General features: G+C 43.0%; 1 protein-coding gene across 4 annotated transcripts in view; it reads left to right on the top strand.

The window, feature by feature from the left end:
* Positions 1-3,054: 3,054 nt before the first annotated feature.
* IL10RB (interleukin 10 receptor subunit beta) overlaps positions 3,055-18,462 on the top strand; it is a 43,679-nt gene continuing 28,271 nt past the window's right edge. For 3 of the 4 annotated variants that reach the window (XR_008319185.1, XM_053307921.1, XM_053307922.1), the window contains exons 1-2: positions 3,055-3,194; positions 18,250-18,373. Coding sequence is in view for 3 of the 4 variants with exons in the window: in XM_053307921.1 (XP_053163896.1) it covers positions 3,140-3,194; positions 18,250-18,373 (179 nt within the window). In the remaining variant the exon portion in view is untranslated. Of the gene's footprint in view, positions 3,195-3,485; positions 3,625-18,249; positions 18,374-18,462 lie in introns of those variants that run through there. The other variant, XM_053307923.1, reaches the window with a different exon arrangement.

The raw sequence follows: 18,462 nt of genomic DNA on the forward strand, positions 1-18,462 counted from the left end.
AATCCAGATAAGACGGAGGTACTTATTGTGCGGGGTCAGAACTCCAGAGATGATTTTGATCTACCTGTTCTGGATGGGGTCACACTTCCCCAAAAGGAACAGGTTCGCAGTCTGGGAGTACTCCTGGATCCACACCTCTCCTTGGTTTCTCAGGTTGAGGTGGTGGCCAGGGGTGCTTTCTATCAGCTTCGGCTGATACGCCAGCTGTGCCCATTTCTTGAGATCAATGATCTCAAAACAGTGGTACATTTGTTGGTAACCTCCAGACTTGACTTCTGTAATGCACTCTACATGGGGCTGCCTTTGTACATAGTCCGGAAACTTCAGTTGGTTCAGAATGCGGCAGCCAGGTTGGTCTCTGGGTCATCTCAGAGAGACCACATTACTCCTTTGCTGATGGAGTTACACTGGATGCCAATAGGTTTCTGGACAAAATACAAAGTGCTAGTTATAACTTATAAAGCCCTAAACAGCTTAGGTCCTGGGTATTTAAGTGAGGGTCTTCTTCGCTACGAACCCCACTGCCCATTGAGGTCATCTGAGGAGGTCCGTCTCCAGTTACTGCCACCTTGTTTGGTGGTCACACAGAGACGGGCCTTCTCGGCTGCTGCCCCGAGATTGTGGAATGCACTCCCTGCTGAGTTACAATCCTCCCCATCTCTGGCTATTTTATAAAAACATTTGAAACCCCTTTTTTAAACCCAAGCCTTCTCAGGTTTTTAATTTAAAAATACTGTTTGTTAATTTTATGGTTTTTAAATTATTGTATTGTTTTAACTTTTATGTGTGTTATATGTCTAACTGTTTTAACTTTTTATGTATTTTAATTGTTGTTAGCCGACCAGAGACATAAGTTTGGGCGGGGTATAAATTTATTAAATAAATAAATAAATAAATAAATAAATAAAATTGACAATGCATCATCTTCAGAGGTCCTCTTCTGGGTGCCACCTTGAGGTAAGGTGAGTGGCAACTGGATTGGAGGCCTTCTTTCGGGGGCAGCATCCCATTTGTAGCATTTCCTCACCAAGAAGAGTAACCTAGTGCTTGCATTGTTCTGTTTTTGGTAACAGGCAAGACCTTTTTTATTCTCCAGGGCTTTTTACATTTTCTGCTGCTCTTAATTTTTTAAAAAAAAAAATCATTAGTATTATATTTTCCCTCTTGTAAGCACCCCTGAAAACATTACTGAAAAGCAGTATACAAATCCAGAGAATAATAAGTAACACAAAGCCCAGACAAAATTTGAGCATGGTGAAGCTGTAAACCCTTCAGGAGAAAAATCGAGAAGGCAGCAAAGTCACCTGATTACTAACTGAATTCTCTCTCAGTGGTGGTCAAGTGGTGGTAACACCTGACTCTTCATGCAGGAGTTTGGGATGGCCTGTCTATCATGTCGTCGTCATCTTCCAGCTGAGACTACACTTCATGAAACCCATTAAGTAGACTCTGGTCCACAAACACTTATATCAAAACACATGTTAGTCTCAAAGTGCCATAAAACCCTCTGCTGTCTTTTTGAAGGCTGAACTTGATTCCTTTCCTGGACCCCAGTTCTGTCATGAACACAGAGGTGCAGAAGCAGCCTGAATAAGGAACTAATGGCTTTGGGCCATGTCAAATGATACAATCCTGCCACCGACCAGGAGCCTGTTTCCTATGAGAAGACCTAGCACAATTTCTAGCCCAAAGCTCAGTTTTTCTACCAGGCTCTCGAGCATGCTACCCCCATGCCAATTATAGTATTTCCTTGACAATACAGCTACAAATTAAAAATGGGATTTTGCACTCCAAAATCAACCTTCAGCCACTGCAAATCACTAACAACATTCCCTAACATCATGCCCTACACAAAGCTTTGTTTTTGTACAAGATACTTAATCAAGTACAATGCCAGTTCTATTTCTTCAGCTTCATTTATGTTTCATTCTTATGAAAATTATGGTGTGCATTCACTAATATAGAGGAATATTTGGTAGCTGCTCTGGGCTCCTTGGAGGAAGAGCAAGATATAGAAATAAATAAATAGTTGCACTTTGGGGAAAGAAAAAAAAGACCATGATATAGCAACACACACATACGGTACCTAACTCTCGGAACAAGAAGGATTACAGCAGTGGACATGGGGTTTCTAGAGAGCAGTCCCTTCTCCAACCCTCCCCTAATGAGAATGCAACCCTTTCCCTTCTGAATAGGTATCTACAGATATCTGGGCCATATTTCAGAAAAGCAGAAATGAAGGGACAAGGCCCCAACTTTAGGATAAGTACTTAATTGTTATTAATGGAAAGAGATAATCTAATCAGGTAAAGGCATCGACTACATTCTAGGCCTGCCAATTTGGGAGTTCTTTTGAACCATTGCAGATTTCTCACGACATTAAGCAATACTGCGAATTTCCCCTATGCTGTACAAGTTTTACAGACCAAGTATAAGGATGCTTATTCAGAAGTAAGCCGCTTCGAGTTCAGTGGGACTTACTTGTTAGCAAGTACACTTAGCAGCCTGACCTGGTTGCGTGCTCTAAAATAATACCGAACGCAGTCTCGGATCCTCTTTTCTCTTAAAACGTAACCCATGTCCGCATTTTCTATTAAAATGTGGTTCCAAGCTGCTTAGGCAAAGAAAGGGAACAGTGCTTCGGCCGCGGCCACACATGAGCATGCTCACTAGCATTTGGCGTGGAATTGGAAACTCGTCAGGTGCTTGTAAGAGTTGCTGCTCCTACCAGAAGGCGGAGCTTTGTCCCGTGGGATTGGTTTGAAAGAAGGCGTGCGAATTTGCTGTTTCCCTTCCTCTTGCAATCGAAAGCGGGAGTTCCCAGGTGCCGTGCCCGATGGTTGCTCAGGGCAGGGACAAGGTTTACCGGGCTACTTCCACAAAGGAGGAAGCAGTAGCCGCGCCGGGCAGAGGAGGTGTGTGACGAAGCTCGCGCTATGAGGGCCGCTAAGCGCAACAAGGAGAAAGGGGAGGCTGGAAGCGTTGCAGTGCGTCCCAACGCTGTTAAACGAAAGTGAGAGGACCAGGCGTGCCACAGAGGCGCTTTGAGGAGCCGGACCCGACGCGGCTGGGGGCTCAGGGCAGGGGCAGCCCCCTCGGCCAGGCACGCTGCGAAGTGAGCCCTTCTGGTTGCTGAGGGATGGCCCCGCCGCAAGGCTGGTTGTATCTGATCTACAGCTGTCTCTTCTGGTCAGGTAAGTAAGGCGGGGCCGGCTTGTCAAGGCGGACAGGACTCTTCGTCTGTTGCTGGGCTGGGAGGCGCGGTGTCGGCGGTTTCTCTCTGTAAATGCGACGGCTCTCTTCTTTGTTCGGCTCGACGGCCTTCTCTGATTAGGAACAAGAGGGATGGTGAGGTGAGCTAGGGTGGCAGCTTCCAATCCATGACCTCATTGAAGTCCTGTTGTCGCTACTCATAGGTTGCCCGGATGCGATGATGATGATGATAGGACAAATTTCTGTGCCTGCCTTCTGTAATTGTATGGAAAAGCTGCAGCTGTTCAGCAATATTATGACTTGGCTTCAGTTTTGTGGTGGTTATAAGCATAATGGAGATCCACTGGGTGTAGTGCTGCTGAGACTGTTGTTAGGAGGACCTGGGAGATCTGGGTTTACCCTCACTCAGCCGTGAGTAGTCCAGTCATACTCTCAGACTAACCTACCTCACAGGGTTGCTGTAAAGATGACATGGGGCAGAAATAATGTACACTCACAGCTCCCTGGGGGAGGGGTACATGCATTCATATATGAGAGTATACAACAAATACTGTAGCTACAAAGCAAAAGTTAAACTTGAAACAGATAAAACTAGCAAAGCCTCACAAAGATCAGTCACACTAAGGTAAAGGTAAAGTGTGCCGTCAAGTCGATTTTGACTCCTGGTGACCACAGAGCCCTGTGGTTTTCTTTGGTAGAATACAGGAGGAGTTTACCATTGCCTCCTCCCATGCAGTATGAGATGATGCCTTTCAGCATCATAGTAGCAGTGGGGATTTGAACGGGCATCATAGTAGCAGTGGGGATTTGAACGGGCAACCTTCTGCAAGAGCCAGCGTGGTGTAGTGGTTAGAGTGCTGGACCGGGAAGACCCGAGTTCAAATTCCCATTCAGCCATGTTAATAGCTAGGTGACTCTGGGCCAGTCACTTCTCTCTCAGCCTAACCTACTTCCCAGGGTTGTTGTGAGGACAAACTCAAGTATGTAGTACACTGCTCTGGGCTCCTTGGAGGAAGAGTGGGATATAAATGTAATAATAATAATAATAATAATTTCCCTACTGCGCCACACTGGTGACACAGCAAAACATTCACCTTGCTACTCTAGATGTGAGGCAGTGAAACACAGAGCATGGGATCCACCTGTTAAAAGTGTGCCATTGAGTCGGTGAATGTAAATGTAATAATAATAACAACTTCCCTACTGCGCCACACTGGTGACACAGAAAAACATTCACCTTGCTACTCTGGATGTGAGGCAGTGAAACACAGAGCATGGGATCCACCTATTAAAAGTGTGCCATTGAGTCGGTGTCAACTCCTGGCAACCACAGAGCCCTGTTGTTGTCTTTGGTAAATACAGGAGGGGTTTACCATTGCCATGGATAATGCCGTGTCAGCATCTTTCCTATATCACTGCTGCCTGATATGAGTGTTTCCCATAGTCTGGGAAACATACCAGTGGGGATTTGAACTGGCAACCTCTGGCTTGCTAGTAAAGTCATTTCCCTGCTGCACCATTAGGTGGCTAACCACCTGTTACCTGGTGATAAACATAAATGCTGTGATAATGCCCATCTAATACTGCTGATGGCATTTGTTGAATCCTAGATGGAAAGCTTTCCTTGAGGAAGATCATAGGAACGTAGGACACTGCCATATACTGAGTCAGACCAGACTGGCAGCGGCTTCTCCAAGGTTGCAGGCAGGAATCTCTCTCAGCCCTATCTTGGAGAAGCTAGGGAGGGAACTTGAAACCTTCTGCTCTTCCCAGAGCAGCTTCATCCCCTGAGGAGAATATCTTGCAGTGCTCACACATCAAGTCTCCCATTCAGATGCAACCAGGGCAGACCCTGCTTAGCTATGGGGACAAGTCATGCTTGCTACCACAAGACCAGCTCTCCTCTCAGCAAAGATCGGCAAAGGCCCCATGCATAGGAGTCAAACCATGATTGAACTTGATCATGGCCTAGTATGGAGCTGTTTTAGAGTTGGGTACAATAACAAATTGTGCTAAATAAAGCACAATTTCATGATTTTTCATAATCATTTTGAAACTCCCATTTCAGCTCTTAAGAGATTGGGGAAGCATTCTATAGGGATCTTATTATACATCTCCTGAAGAAAAGAAGTGCTAATTCCAGTGGATCATAAACTTATTTGGGTCCCAGAATTGAAAGGATGGATGAGACTTGCATATCAGTCTATTCTTCAAAATCTTACAACCCTAGAAATTGATCAGTCTGCTTTTAACTTAGCTGAGTCAAGAAAATATAATGCACATTATGATGTAATAGTGATACTTGGTATGTAATATTTTTTTAAAGTATGTGACACATCTGCAGTCTTGTAGTAGTCCATCCTGTTATCTCCATATTATTGATTGGTGAGATATGACTGAGTAGAGTTTAGTTTAAGCTGTGAGTTCTTGTCTGAGATTCAAACTTGGACTTCCTGACTCATAGTTGATGCTTAGAACCATGGTTCTTCACCACCTGTCTTGGCAAACGGCATCTACTGAAATTCCATTATATCCTGTGTAACAATTAAAGGTTACTGCGTCTGGTCACTCTTACTTACTAAGAAATTAAGTGCACTGAGGATTATATACTTGGGGTGATTCAAAGTCATGGTGATAAGAACAGCCCTGCTGGATGGTTCGACTTCATTTAATGGGATGTATATCGTAACTTTGATTTTCAAAAAGGTAGATTGTGCTAGACATAGGTACTGAGGAGAGCAGAGGGCTACATTAAAATGAATGAAAAGGCAACTGAATGGGTACATGTCAAATAGTCACAGTATTTATTTTATTATTGTATTAAGAATATTTATAATCTGATGTTCAACAAAGTGGTTAATATAGGAAAGGGAATAAGATGGTTCCATGTCCCAGAACAGAAGGACTTGCACTTCGAAAAGAAACAAGGGAGACACACCAGCAACAGCCATTGGAGGGATGTTGTCTTTGGATTGGATAAGAATAGTTGCTCTCCTTTGCTAAATATAGGAGAGCCAGCACTTTAAAAGGTGCCTCTTTGTCCAGTTAGCAGTAGGGATGAGCCCAAAGTGTTCTGGTGCCTCTTTGAAGAGGCGCCGGAATGCTTCAGCTCCCTGGAGCCGAAACGTTTCAGCGTGGGGTTCTTTTAAAAGGAGGTGGGCAAGTCCTACCTGCCCGTCCTCTGAGCCTCTGCCAGCCCACTGTGGCGCTATTGCTACTGAAAGACATCATCCCAGGGACGCATCCCATCGCTGCAGCATGGCGTTTTATGGGGGCAAGCGGCACAAGCTGCCGCTTGCATGGAAGTCTTTCCATAGCAGTAGCGCCGTGACGGGCCTGCAGGGGCTCAGAGGACGGGCAGGTAGGACCTGCCCACCTCCTCTTAAGGAAACCCCTCGCCACCCTTGGATATGCACCAAAGCAATTCGGTGCACATCTCTAGTTAGCAGGGGTTGGATGGTTGAGGTGAAACACAACATGCTGCCCCCATTCCCCCACCTTGCCTTCTGATGCCACCCCTCTTCCCCTTCCCACTCTCAGAGTGCACTCTGCCACCAGTGCTGTTCTTGCTGTAGCAGCATAGTGCATCCGGCTGCTTTGCCTGCTAAGTGTCTATCTCTTTGCCACTGCTCCACTGTCTCCCCAGAAGACAAAGAAGAAAGAGCCGTACAAGTGCAGTGCAGTCTAGGGAGATCACAGAGCTTCACCTGCTTGGCAGTGTTCCCTCTAACAGGGATTCCCAGATGTTGTTGACTACAACTCCCAGGATCTCCAACTGCAATGGCTTTTGCTAGGGGATTATGGGAGTTGTAGTCGTCAACATCTGGGAATCCCTGTTAGAGGGAGCACTGCTGCTCGGCTCCATTTTATTGCTGCTGCTCGGCCTCCAGCAGCACTCACTTTGCCTGTCCCTTGTTCCTCCAGCCCTACTTATGCTTGTATGTTTTTATCTTCTGGGGAGACAGACCCCAAGCAGGAGAAGCAGCTGGATGCATGATATTGTTATAGCACAAGCAGTGCAGAGCAAGAGGGAAGGGAGGGCAATGTCAGTGAACTCAACAGAGGGATGAGGCAGGGGCAAGAGCAGCAAGGCAAAAAGGCAGGAAGAGGAGTGGTGGCAGTAGAAAGGAGGCAGGGCGGTTGCACAGAATAGCGGTCAGCTATGGGGTGATGTCCATGGCAGCGAGCACGGCCAGGTTCCTACACTTGATGCCTGAAGCCACCATCTCAGTTTGCTTTATGATAGAGGCACCCCAGCATTGAGCCATCTGTGTAACATTGAGCAGCACAATTCTAAGCAGGTTTGCTCTCAAGCCCTACTGAATTCACTGAGACTTACTGCCAAGTACTTTAGGTCAGCAGCCTTCCAAGCAGAGTATTTGAGCTGCACTCTAGAATTATTATTAATATTTAAACATACCGGCAAACTTTTCTAATAGCAGACCCAGCATCTGCGGTTTTGCATCTTGATAGTTGGGTATTTGCCACCCGACTTCAGTATAAGCAATAAAAATTGGCAATTAAACAGTTGAGACTCGCCTATCCGTGGGTTGGGGATGGGTGGAAATAACCTCTGAGGTCATTTTCGCCTGCCATTTTGAGGACAGGAGCCATTTTGTGGCTGTCTTTTTGTGAAAAAGATTTTTTAAAATTTGGTTTTTTGCAGGGGAAACCCATGATTTTGGACTTCTGGGGGCATTACTAGAAAGTGGGAGACAGTTATGCAGTCTGGGGGTGCTTCTGGATCTGAAACTATTCCTGGTGTCCCAGGTTGAGGCAGTGGCCAGAGGTGATTTTTATCAGCTTCAGCTGATAAACCAGCGGCATATGTTTCTTGAGATGAACGACCTCAAAATGGTGGTACATCTGCTGGTAACCTCTAGGCTGGGTTACTGCTTTATGTGGGGCTGCCTTTGTACATAGTCTGGAAACTGCAGTTGGTACAGAATGTGGCAGCCAGGTTGGGACTGTTCCCTCTAACAGGGATTCCCAGATGTTGTTCACTACAACTCCCATCATCCCCAACTGCAGTGGCCTTTGGCTGGGAATTGTGGGAGTTGTAGTCAACAACATATGGGCATCTCTGTTAGAGGGAACAGTGTAGGTTGGTCTCTGGGTCATCTAGGAGAGACCATATTACTCCTGTGTTGAAAGAGCTACACTAGCTTCCAATATGTTTCCGGGCAAAATACAAGGTGCTAGTTAGTACCTTGAAATACCCAGGGCCTAAGCTGTTTAGGGGTTTATGAGAATGTCTTATTTACCATGAAAACCATTGCCTGTGAAGATCATCCAGAGAGGTTCGTCTGCAGTTGCAGCCAACTTGTTTGGCAGCTACTAAGGAACAGGCCTTCTATGTTGCTGACCCTGGACTCTGGAATGCACTCCCTGTTGAAATAGCCTCCCCATCTCTGGCAACCTTTAAAAAGACACTGAAGACATATTTATTCACCCAGGCTTTTAATTAGATTTCTAGTTTTAATATTTTTTAATGTTGGATTTTAAATTATTTTAATGTCAATGATTTAATGTTTAAATGATTTTAATTGTAAACCACCCAGAGACGCAAGTTTGGGGCGATATAGAAATATATTAGTTAAATACATCGTCCTTTTCTTTGACCTGCAAAACTTTCTCCTTATATTTCATTTCTCTCTCTGCCTTTTTAATAGCACTCTCCCTTCTACATCTTTTGTAGTTAATATCTGTGTCTGGATTGCTTGAATAAAGATTGTATGGCAGGCCCTGACAAACTTCCTTTGGATCTAGGAGCCAGCCCAAAAATTTAGGAGCTAGACAATGGATAATTGACAAAATTACTGGGCTCAGTGACAGACATTGTGAAGGGTGAGGATAAATGGGCTTCTCTTTATCCCCTTTATAAGCAACATACTTAGAACAGAAACAGGGCTGCCTGGAACAAATAAAGCTTTTTGTTAAATGCCTCTCCTCTGAATATCCTGGTCTAGGCCCCATGCCTCCCAGGCCCCTGGGATTTGTCGAATCCTGTTGTATGGAACCTTAGAACTCTCCCTGGTCTCTGGTAACCTCTAGGCTTGGCTACTGTAATGCACTCTAAGTGGGGCTGCATTTATATGTAGGTTGGAAACCACAATTGGTACAGAATGCAACAGCCAGACTGGTCTCTGGGTTTGCCCAAAGGGACCATATATCACCAATTCTAAAAGAATTGCACTGGCTGCCAATATGTTTCCAAATGAAATGCAAAGTGCTAGTTATTACCTATAAAGCCCTTAATGGCTTAGGTCCAGGGTATCTAACAGAGAGCCTTCTCTGTCGTGAACCCTGTCACCTATTAAGATCATCTGGAGAGGTCCGGTTACAGTTGCCACAAACTCGTTTGGTGGCGACTCGGGACCGGACCTTTTCTGTGGCTTTAACTTTAAAAATGTTCTATCCATTTAATAGTTTTAAAATCCTTTTTAGTTTTAAAGGATTTTAACTGTTTAATCAAACTGACTAATAAATTAATTAAAGGTTAAATCAACTTAGCATGACAATTAAAGGTTAAAGCAACAGGCAGACAATATAAGACAAATAGTATGAGGATAAGTCAAGCAACAGGGTCACTGAGTCAAGCAGAAGGTACTGGTAGCCCTAGGGATACTTGAAGGGCTTCGGCGGGGGAGGGGGGTACTTTCCTGCCTCCACACACTGCATCCACACTACTTGTTCCCCATCTGAGGATCGCCGGACTTGAAGCTGACACATCCTGAGCAATATGTCCACTGCAGAAGGGGAGGGATGAAGGTAAAGGTCCTACTCCTTTGCTCCTGATTGGCTGAAGCTCAATGTAGCCCAAATGACAGGCTTTAGAAAATTAGTCCAGAGTACTCTAACTGAAATCAATAGGACAACTAAAATTGTCCCATTAATTTCAGTAGAGTACTCATCATGAGTAACTTAGTCTGGACGTAAGCCGGTGACTGGAGCAGCCTGTCTCAAAACTCTGTGAGTGTATGCACATACATACACTAAAAATCTCTGAGGTACCTGAGCTGAAAGTCTGCAACAGAAGGGGAACACTTGTGTGGGGGTGGGTCTGCAACAGAAGGGGAACACTTCCCCAACAGAAGGGGAACACTTGTGTGGGGGTGGGTTTTTTTAAAGTTAGGAACCCCATTTTGAACAATTGGAGAATCATGAAAAAAGAAGAAAAAGCTTCCAAAACATCTGGTTGAACACCAGGAGAAGATGTGGAAAGATACCACTGAATGTTGTAGGCATAGAGATGGTATTTAGAACGAGATTTCAATAACTAATGTAACTGTAGCTGTACAGTTCTTAGCTGAACAGCACCGATGGCTCTGAAACGTTTTGGTAGGGATGTGCAAAACTTGTTCGATTGCGGACTGGACCACTGTGGACCGGGCCAGTTCAATCATAAACCAGTGCACTGAACAACTTGCCCAGCTGATCAGTTCAACTAACCCAGTTCGAGTACCCGTGGTTCAGTCAGAATTTGATTCTAATTCGGACCAAATGGTCTGTGCACACCCCTGTTCTTTGGGCCTCTCTAGTCACAGAAGCTTTTGCAAAACTCTATCCCAGCTTTTTTTCACACCACCAAGATGTTATCTTGGTTTTATTATCCCATGGTTGTTATCCTGATATGAATTTCTACTGAAGGAAGTTTCAGCGACACACCCTGGGAGAAAATTGTGAAATCCTTCTTTCATAGACAGGAATCTTATTAAGTGATCACTTATCCTATGATGAAAGAAAATTGAAGGCTTGTCCCAATAATAGCTTCTCTTCAGGTTTGCTTGTGTTTTATTTTTAACACTAAACTGGAAGATTCTACAAAGAAGTGGTAGCACTAGTGCCAAGAGTTTTGCTCAGCTGTTGCTCTCCTGGGCTCTGTTTGTCTCTGCTCTGCTGTTTGGACCAGCAGGGATCCTAGCATTGTCTTGGCACTATTTCCAGTTTAGAGAAAGGAAGTCAGACAAGTTGAGTCATTGCATCTGACATTCAGAACACTCACCATCTGACTATTTTTCAATTCTGATTTATTGTTACAAGATTCAGGGATGACTATTACTGAACATCAAACTATTTCAGATAGCTTCTCTCAAGTGGGCAAACATCAACAAGTTTCTAAATTGATTTTATTATCTTCAAACCTGCAAATCATTTACAAAACTGAGGCAGTCTTATGTAGAAAGTTTTGTAAGATGGGTGATGAGACTGATGAATATTGAAATCTGACCTGCTAGGTGAAAGAACTACAGCTTTACCTGGGTTCAAAGTCTGGATTTAAGCCTCGTTGTCCCCTGGAGACACTCCACCCTGCTGTTCATGGGCAGGAAGGAAGATGAATAGCAAAACAAAGGAAGCACTGAGTGAAGTGCCTGACTGACAGAAGCAGACCTGTCTATATGATCTCCTATACGATGATTGCTTAATAGTCTCTGCTTGTAGATCTCTGGTTATAGGGATGTGTACGAACCACAGTTCATGCACTTTGGGGGCAGGGGGAGTGGGAACTTTAAGAAAAAGGTGGGCAGGTCCTTACCAGCTCTCCCCCACCCCATGTAGCTTCTTGCTGGGGCGGCACACATCCCTAGAAGCCCCGTGCAGTGTCAGCATGCACGTGGCACCTATTCTGCCGTGCAGGGCTTCTAGGGATGCATGTCACCACCCCAACAGGAAGCTGCATGGTGTGGCAGAGAGCGGGGAAGAACCTGCTCTCCTTAAAGTTCCCAGTCCCCCAAGTGCTTGAACCGTGGTTCACACACATCCCTATACGTTTATCAGATTTCCTAACTAATGCTATAGACTAAAGAATTCCCTAGGGTTTACATAAACTAATATCTGCTTTACATGCATAACAAGCCCATGGTGCCCTTGTGGCAGCACATTGACCACTAGCTTAGATGGCATTAAAGGATCGACAAATGTATGAAGGATATGAATCTCAGTTGGACACAGTGAGGACAGCTAAATGGAATATCCATGTTCAGAGGCAGTATACTCTGACTGGCAGGTGCTGGAGCAAACAGAAGATGGCTGATCATGCATTGCTTGTAAGCTTCCTCAAGGTATATGGTTGGCCATTGCTGGAGACAACATTCTGGACTAGATAGAAGTTTCCTCTGATCCAGCCACATTATTTTTATTTTTTTTACCCCTTGAATGCATAAACAAATCAAAGGTAGAAGTGAGATCAGAGCTTAGTATCCCAAGATAACCTATTCTGTAAACAGGCCCCTATCAAAGGTCTAACTGCTCATGTTGCCTGAACTTTACTGACTGCCAGACTGTATAAAGTTGTGAATTTGAACTCCTTATTTTAATGCAGTCAGTGGTCTTGCATAGGTCCATTCTAAATTTTTTTCTTTTTACTCCTAAAGATATCTGACAATAGAACATTTAGAGTGAAACATCTTTGAATCCCACAGTCCCATGTTCAACTGTGCACATCCCAAAAAAACACCTTGCAGTCACTTTTGCTTTGTCATAATTATTTTCAGAGTAATTATATTGGTGCTCCATGTTATCAATTCTAAGCACTTGAAATCAGGGGTGTAGTGGAGGTGGGGATTTACAGGGATGGAGCACCAGTACTTCTTGACTTCTCTGACTGTTGGGATGGGTATTTCCATGGGGGGATGTCATGGAGAACCTGCATAGCCTGCACTTCTTAATTTTAAACTACATCACTTCTTGAATGGAATGTTATTGATCATAATCTAAGCTAAGGCATATTTATGTGCAATGTACGCCCTATTGAAATAAATGGAATGCAGGGGTACCCAACAGCTAGACTGTGACCATTGTGTGCTGTTGACAATCTTACTTTTTTCTTTTCAAATCAAAAATTACTGAACTGTTCATTCTTTGTTTTATACTAGACTTGGGCTGCAATCCTAAACATGCTGGCTTGTATCCTAACCTTCTGCAAAGGGCTGCTCCATCATCAGAATATCCTTCCATTCACACATACACAACAACTCTTCCACAAGTGGAAAGGTCCTTAAGTAAGTGCCTTCCATGAACAGAAGGAGCTTCTGATGATGGAATAGCTTTGCAGAAGGCTAGGATACAATCTAGAGAGTAGGTTCTACTGAATCTCTGAAGAAAGACTTGCTTTTGATTAAACTGCTTAGGCTTAATAAACTGCTTTGAGTAAACTGCTTAGGTTGGAGGGCTATAGGCCACCTCCAGCCTCAGAGGCAGGATGCCTCTGAGTATCAGTTGCAGAGGAGTAACAGCAGGAGAGAGGGCAGGCCCTCAACTCCTTGCCTGTGGGCTTCCAGCGGCATCTGGTGGGCCACTGTGTGAAACAGGATGCTAGACTAAATAGACCTTGGGCCTGATCCAGCAGGACTGTTCTGATGGCTTATATATTTATTACATATATATACTGCCCCATCCAAATGGCTCTGGGCGGGACACAGAATCAAAAACAAAACCCGCAAATCAGTCATTTTAAAAACAATCAATACAAAACAATTTTTAAAACAGTTAAAAACCATTAACAACATTTAAAACAGTTTAAAAACCCTGGAAGGCCAGGCCAAACGGATAGGTTTTATAAATTATATTCTTAGTGATTCTGGTGAGACTTCTCTATAGAGATGAATGAAACTGTCTTTCAGGACTGAGGTACAATGATCAAGATAATTTTTTTCATTTGATTAAAATGTTAACGCCCTGTTGAAGAGCATTTATTGTGAAAGTAATGGGATATTTTCTAGTTTCAGGATGAAGCAGTTGTGTAATGAATAAATGCAGAAAACAGAAATAAATGAAAGTGCAACCAGTGGACAAAATCAAATATTTTGATGATTAATTCATGTATCCTAGCACCACTAGCATTCATGGTGCTTTACAAAATTGAGTAAAACTGGCTCTCATTGAAGTTTAAAGTCTGGAAAATAATCAGCAACAACGGAAATACTTTCACAGATAGATTCCTGGGTAATGGCAAAACATGTTTCACTGTCTTGTTCCTGTATTTTAAAAAACCACATCGAGTGACTTTCAGACCTTCTGTGAAGCATCACACCCTTGCTGGGAACTCTTTTTGTGCAAGAAGCTCTTCTGCTCACACAAGGAGCCCTTGCCCAAGTCCAGCTGTCCTTCCTCTTTTGGATGAAGCTTTTGCCGACCTATGCCACTCCATTGAAGGCCTGACTGTCAACTAGTCTATTTGTCTTGCAGTATTTAGTAGTTAAGTGAAGAACTTGCAGCAAGAGTGACTGGATGCTCTCATAAATAGTAAAATCATAAATTTTGAAGGAATCCCTGTCATCTGTTGCATCATCCTGCTGTAAGACAAGATGCTAAAGCATCACTAACCAATTCCTGTCTAGCTCTTTCTTGACACCTCCAGGGCACCAGGGAGCATTACCCCCATAGTAAAAGCTTGGTCCATTCTAAAGCAGCTCTCATAGTGAAAAGATTTCTCTGATTCATTAGTGTCCAGTGCATATAAAATACCCATGGAAAAGTTCCCCATTCTTCAAGAAATTCTCTCTGAAAGAAGGCTGAGGGCTTCTTTCCAACTTTATAATTATGTGTAATTATGTAATTATTATAAATATATTTTACTTGTGAAAATATTTCCTTTGTTTTCAGCTCTGTGCATGCAAAGAAGCGCCTTGTGCCCATCTATGCATGTGCAGAATCTTGGATCACCATAGTTGTTTCTTATTCTGCACTAGGCCAGCCCAAGATGTTTTTCTAGCTGAAGCTGAGAATTCATCTGGTACCTCTACTCCCTCTACGGTAAAAGTGTGCTAGTAAAGAGCAGTCTGTTTGGCCTTTATTCAGATTTACTTACTGATTTTTTAAGACTCTCTAAACAGTTTCCAATGCAGTTTAATACAAGTTAATGCAAACTATTCAAGCTTAAAAAAAATCTAAACATAATGTTCCGTTACAACTGTTTTGTATATCTCCTCTTCTGCTTGAAAATGGTGGCAGAGGTGAAACAGGTATTAAAACTTCAAATGGAGAATCTATTATATTTTTTGAAGGGTTGGTCTGTGCAGAATAGTCATCTATAGTCAATAACCTACAGATACCAAATTTTGATGAACAATCCTGCCACTTAAATGAGCTAAATGCATTACAGTTTACACCGGAATATGTTTGGGAAAAGGTTTGGCTTTTAAAAATTATTTTTAGAAGAAATTATAAATACTAGCTGACCTGGTGCAGAACATCTACACCCCTAGTTCTCCCTGTCTCCACCGCCCTCCCTTAAGCCCCAGTTCGTTCTCCCCGCCACTTCCTCTTGCCAGCTGGCTGGCCTGGCTGCTGCTTCCTCTCACCGGGTAGTACTTCTTCTCACCGCTTAGCGGTGCTTCCTCTTGCCACCCAGCGGCCAGCCTGGCTGCCGCATCGCTTCCTCTTGCTGGGCAGCAAGCACTGCCGGGCAGCACCACCACTTCCTTTCACTGGCCTCTCGCCTTCCTCTCCCCCTCCCCTCACTCACAAAATCTGGCGACAGCTGCCACACATGGAATTAGCCATGGGTACGTCGTAGTGAATTATATAGATAGATAATCATATTTAGGTTGTTGGTGTTCTCAGCAGATATTTTAAACTCAATGATCAGATCAAAAATTTCAAAATTACATCATGCCCAAGAAGATATTTCTCAGATTCACATTTACTATCCTTCAAATTGACCACATGGTAATTAGTAATTTGTAATTCCTACAAATTTCAAACTGTCCTTTTACTTCCCTTTTGCAAGTACATTAATTTTAAAAGTCTGTGAGATACAGGTGACCCTAGAATAGCAATTTCACCCAATCACAGCCCACCTCCCTATATACTAATTTAGTTATCACAGGGGTAGTTCTGGTTCTTTTTTACTCCTCCCACCCACTGAATTGGTATACAGTTTAAATAGCCGCTCTCCTCACTTCTCAGCTGGTGCAGGAGGAGACTTAAAGAATCTGCATGGGAGGCACAGTCTGCTCCATCCACTCTTGCCTTTTATTTATTTAATAAATCTGTATACTGCCCACTACCAAAGTCTCTAGGCGGCTTTAAACCTCCCCGTGCATCAGCTAAGCAGCAGGGAGAATGACCATTTAAACATTTTACCTCTCTACATTTCTCAGCTGACTCACAGCGAGGTTTAAAGCTTAAATAGCTACTCTCCCTGCTTCTTAGCTATGGGATGTTTAAATAGCCGCTCTCCTTGTGCAGGCTGTTCCATCCACTCTCACCACAAAAGTAGATTGTTTAGCTAAAGGACCTAACCCGATTTTGGGTGTTAGATCAAATACTCCAATACAGTTTCCACAAATGTTAACCCCATAATATCAGAGGGCCTCCTAGATTTCATTTCTTGAACTTTCCTAGCAGTGCAGTCTATGTAAAATGACTTTGCCTGGTTGATAGGCTTTGCCTATTAGTTATGTAGTAAACTTGCATATTGAATTTCCAATATCTCAGTGCCCAAGGGAGATCTGTATTACTATGTTTTATATATTTTCTTAAGACTCTTTTTGAAAATTGTTTGAGAGGTTTGAACTGGGGCCCAATCCTGAAATGTAGAAATGTGTCTGGAATATGTAAACAAATTTATATTCCAACCTCTGAGTCCTCAAGACTGAGGTGTGGTATGCTCTACCTCTTTAAGATGTAGGTGTGGTGTGCTCTACATAATAAGAGATGTGGTATGCTCTACATCTTTCCTGTTGCTTTAGAAAATAGCTGGACAAGCTCAAAACACATAATTATGTCCTAAATGTGTGTACCAAATGTAATTCCAGTATCTACCTCTATGACAATTTTGGCAGATATGGCTTCTCACCACAGTATTTATTGGCTTTGTGTCATGATGCTGCCAAAGAAATTATTAAAGAGTGTGTGGCAGATATGAAGAAGCAATTCAATTTAAGTCTGGTTATCACCATCACCAGTGGTTTTTCAAACTGCCTACCAGCCAGCTGCATACCTCATCCACTTGACCGCCTTAAACCAGAGGAGAGCCTTTTCACTGGCGTGGTTTAATGCCTTGCCTTCTGCCATTTTGGATGGCAGATTTAAGGGAATACCGCTAAGGAACCGGTTATGTCCATGTGGTTTGGGTGACATTGAGTCTGTCTTACTTGTTCTTTTACACTGTGCCTATTATAGGGGCATTCATACTATCTGGATCGAACCTTTTTTTTTAAATAGGCCTGGTCAATCAGAAGAGTAATACATCTCTTATCTTTTGGCGGATCAACATGCAGCTGTTTCAGCAGGGACAGCAAGATTCTGTGCAGCAGCCTGTAAATTGAGACGGGAACAACTTAGTTGTAACTGAGATGTTTGCATAACCTAATATGGTGTAATCAAGTTCTACTGCTTTGATTTTGCTTTGTTTTATGCTGATTTATATTTTGGCGTGTATGTTGACTGGTCATTAACCGTAATAAATTATTACTTACTTACTAATTCCAGTATCTCAACATTAGGTTGAATTATTACATTGCAAAGAGATTGACTTGTAAACAAAAATGTCAAATGGGTGAGTTAAACCAGAGGCCTCACTTTATCTAGCCAACTCAATAACTGACCATCTGCCTTCTTTCAGTGGTACCCACATCCACTGTATGAGGCAGCCACCTTCCTTCAGTGACCTGCTGGGCTATTTTGCACACATCCCCATGTTGTGGCATCCCTTAAATATGTGGCCTACATCCTTCTCCCTCAGTCCACATACGCTGTGTTCTTAGATCCTTTAGGTTTTTTAAATATGATTTTCATTCTATGTTTATAATTCATGTAGGCATTGTTTTACATTCTTATCCACTGTGAAATCCTTTCTTGAATTGTGAGTCCCAGAGCTTGGTATTACACAGTAGATTTCTACAAATGAGGTTGTCTCTTAGAAAAGAGGTAGCAGCAGTGATAAAGAGATATTCCTTATTATTAGTTTCTAAGCATTCAGCAATAACACAGGAACTAACCACATTCATTTGATTATATGCTGAATATATTAAAATGTATTTTTCCCAATTGGTGGAAGAGCATCAAATAATATGTTATGTTTATTTACAGTACACGGAATTGTACCAGATCCACAAAATGTAAGAATTAGTTCGATTAATTTTGACAGCATTCTTCAGTGGGATCCACCTAATCTTCAAGAAGAAAATCTAACTTACACAGTTCAGTATCAAGAGTAAGTATGAAAGGAATGGCTTGATTTATTTAATATATTTATATTCTGCCCAAAACTCACGTCTGAGTGGTTTGCAATAAACAATACAA

Source organism: Hemicordylus capensis, chromosome 3 (genome assembly GCF_027244095.1).
Source record: "Hemicordylus capensis ecotype Gifberg chromosome 3, rHemCap1.1.pri, whole genome shotgun sequence".
Taxonomy (NCBI): domain Eukaryota; kingdom Metazoa; phylum Chordata; class Lepidosauria; order Squamata; family Cordylidae; genus Hemicordylus; species Hemicordylus capensis.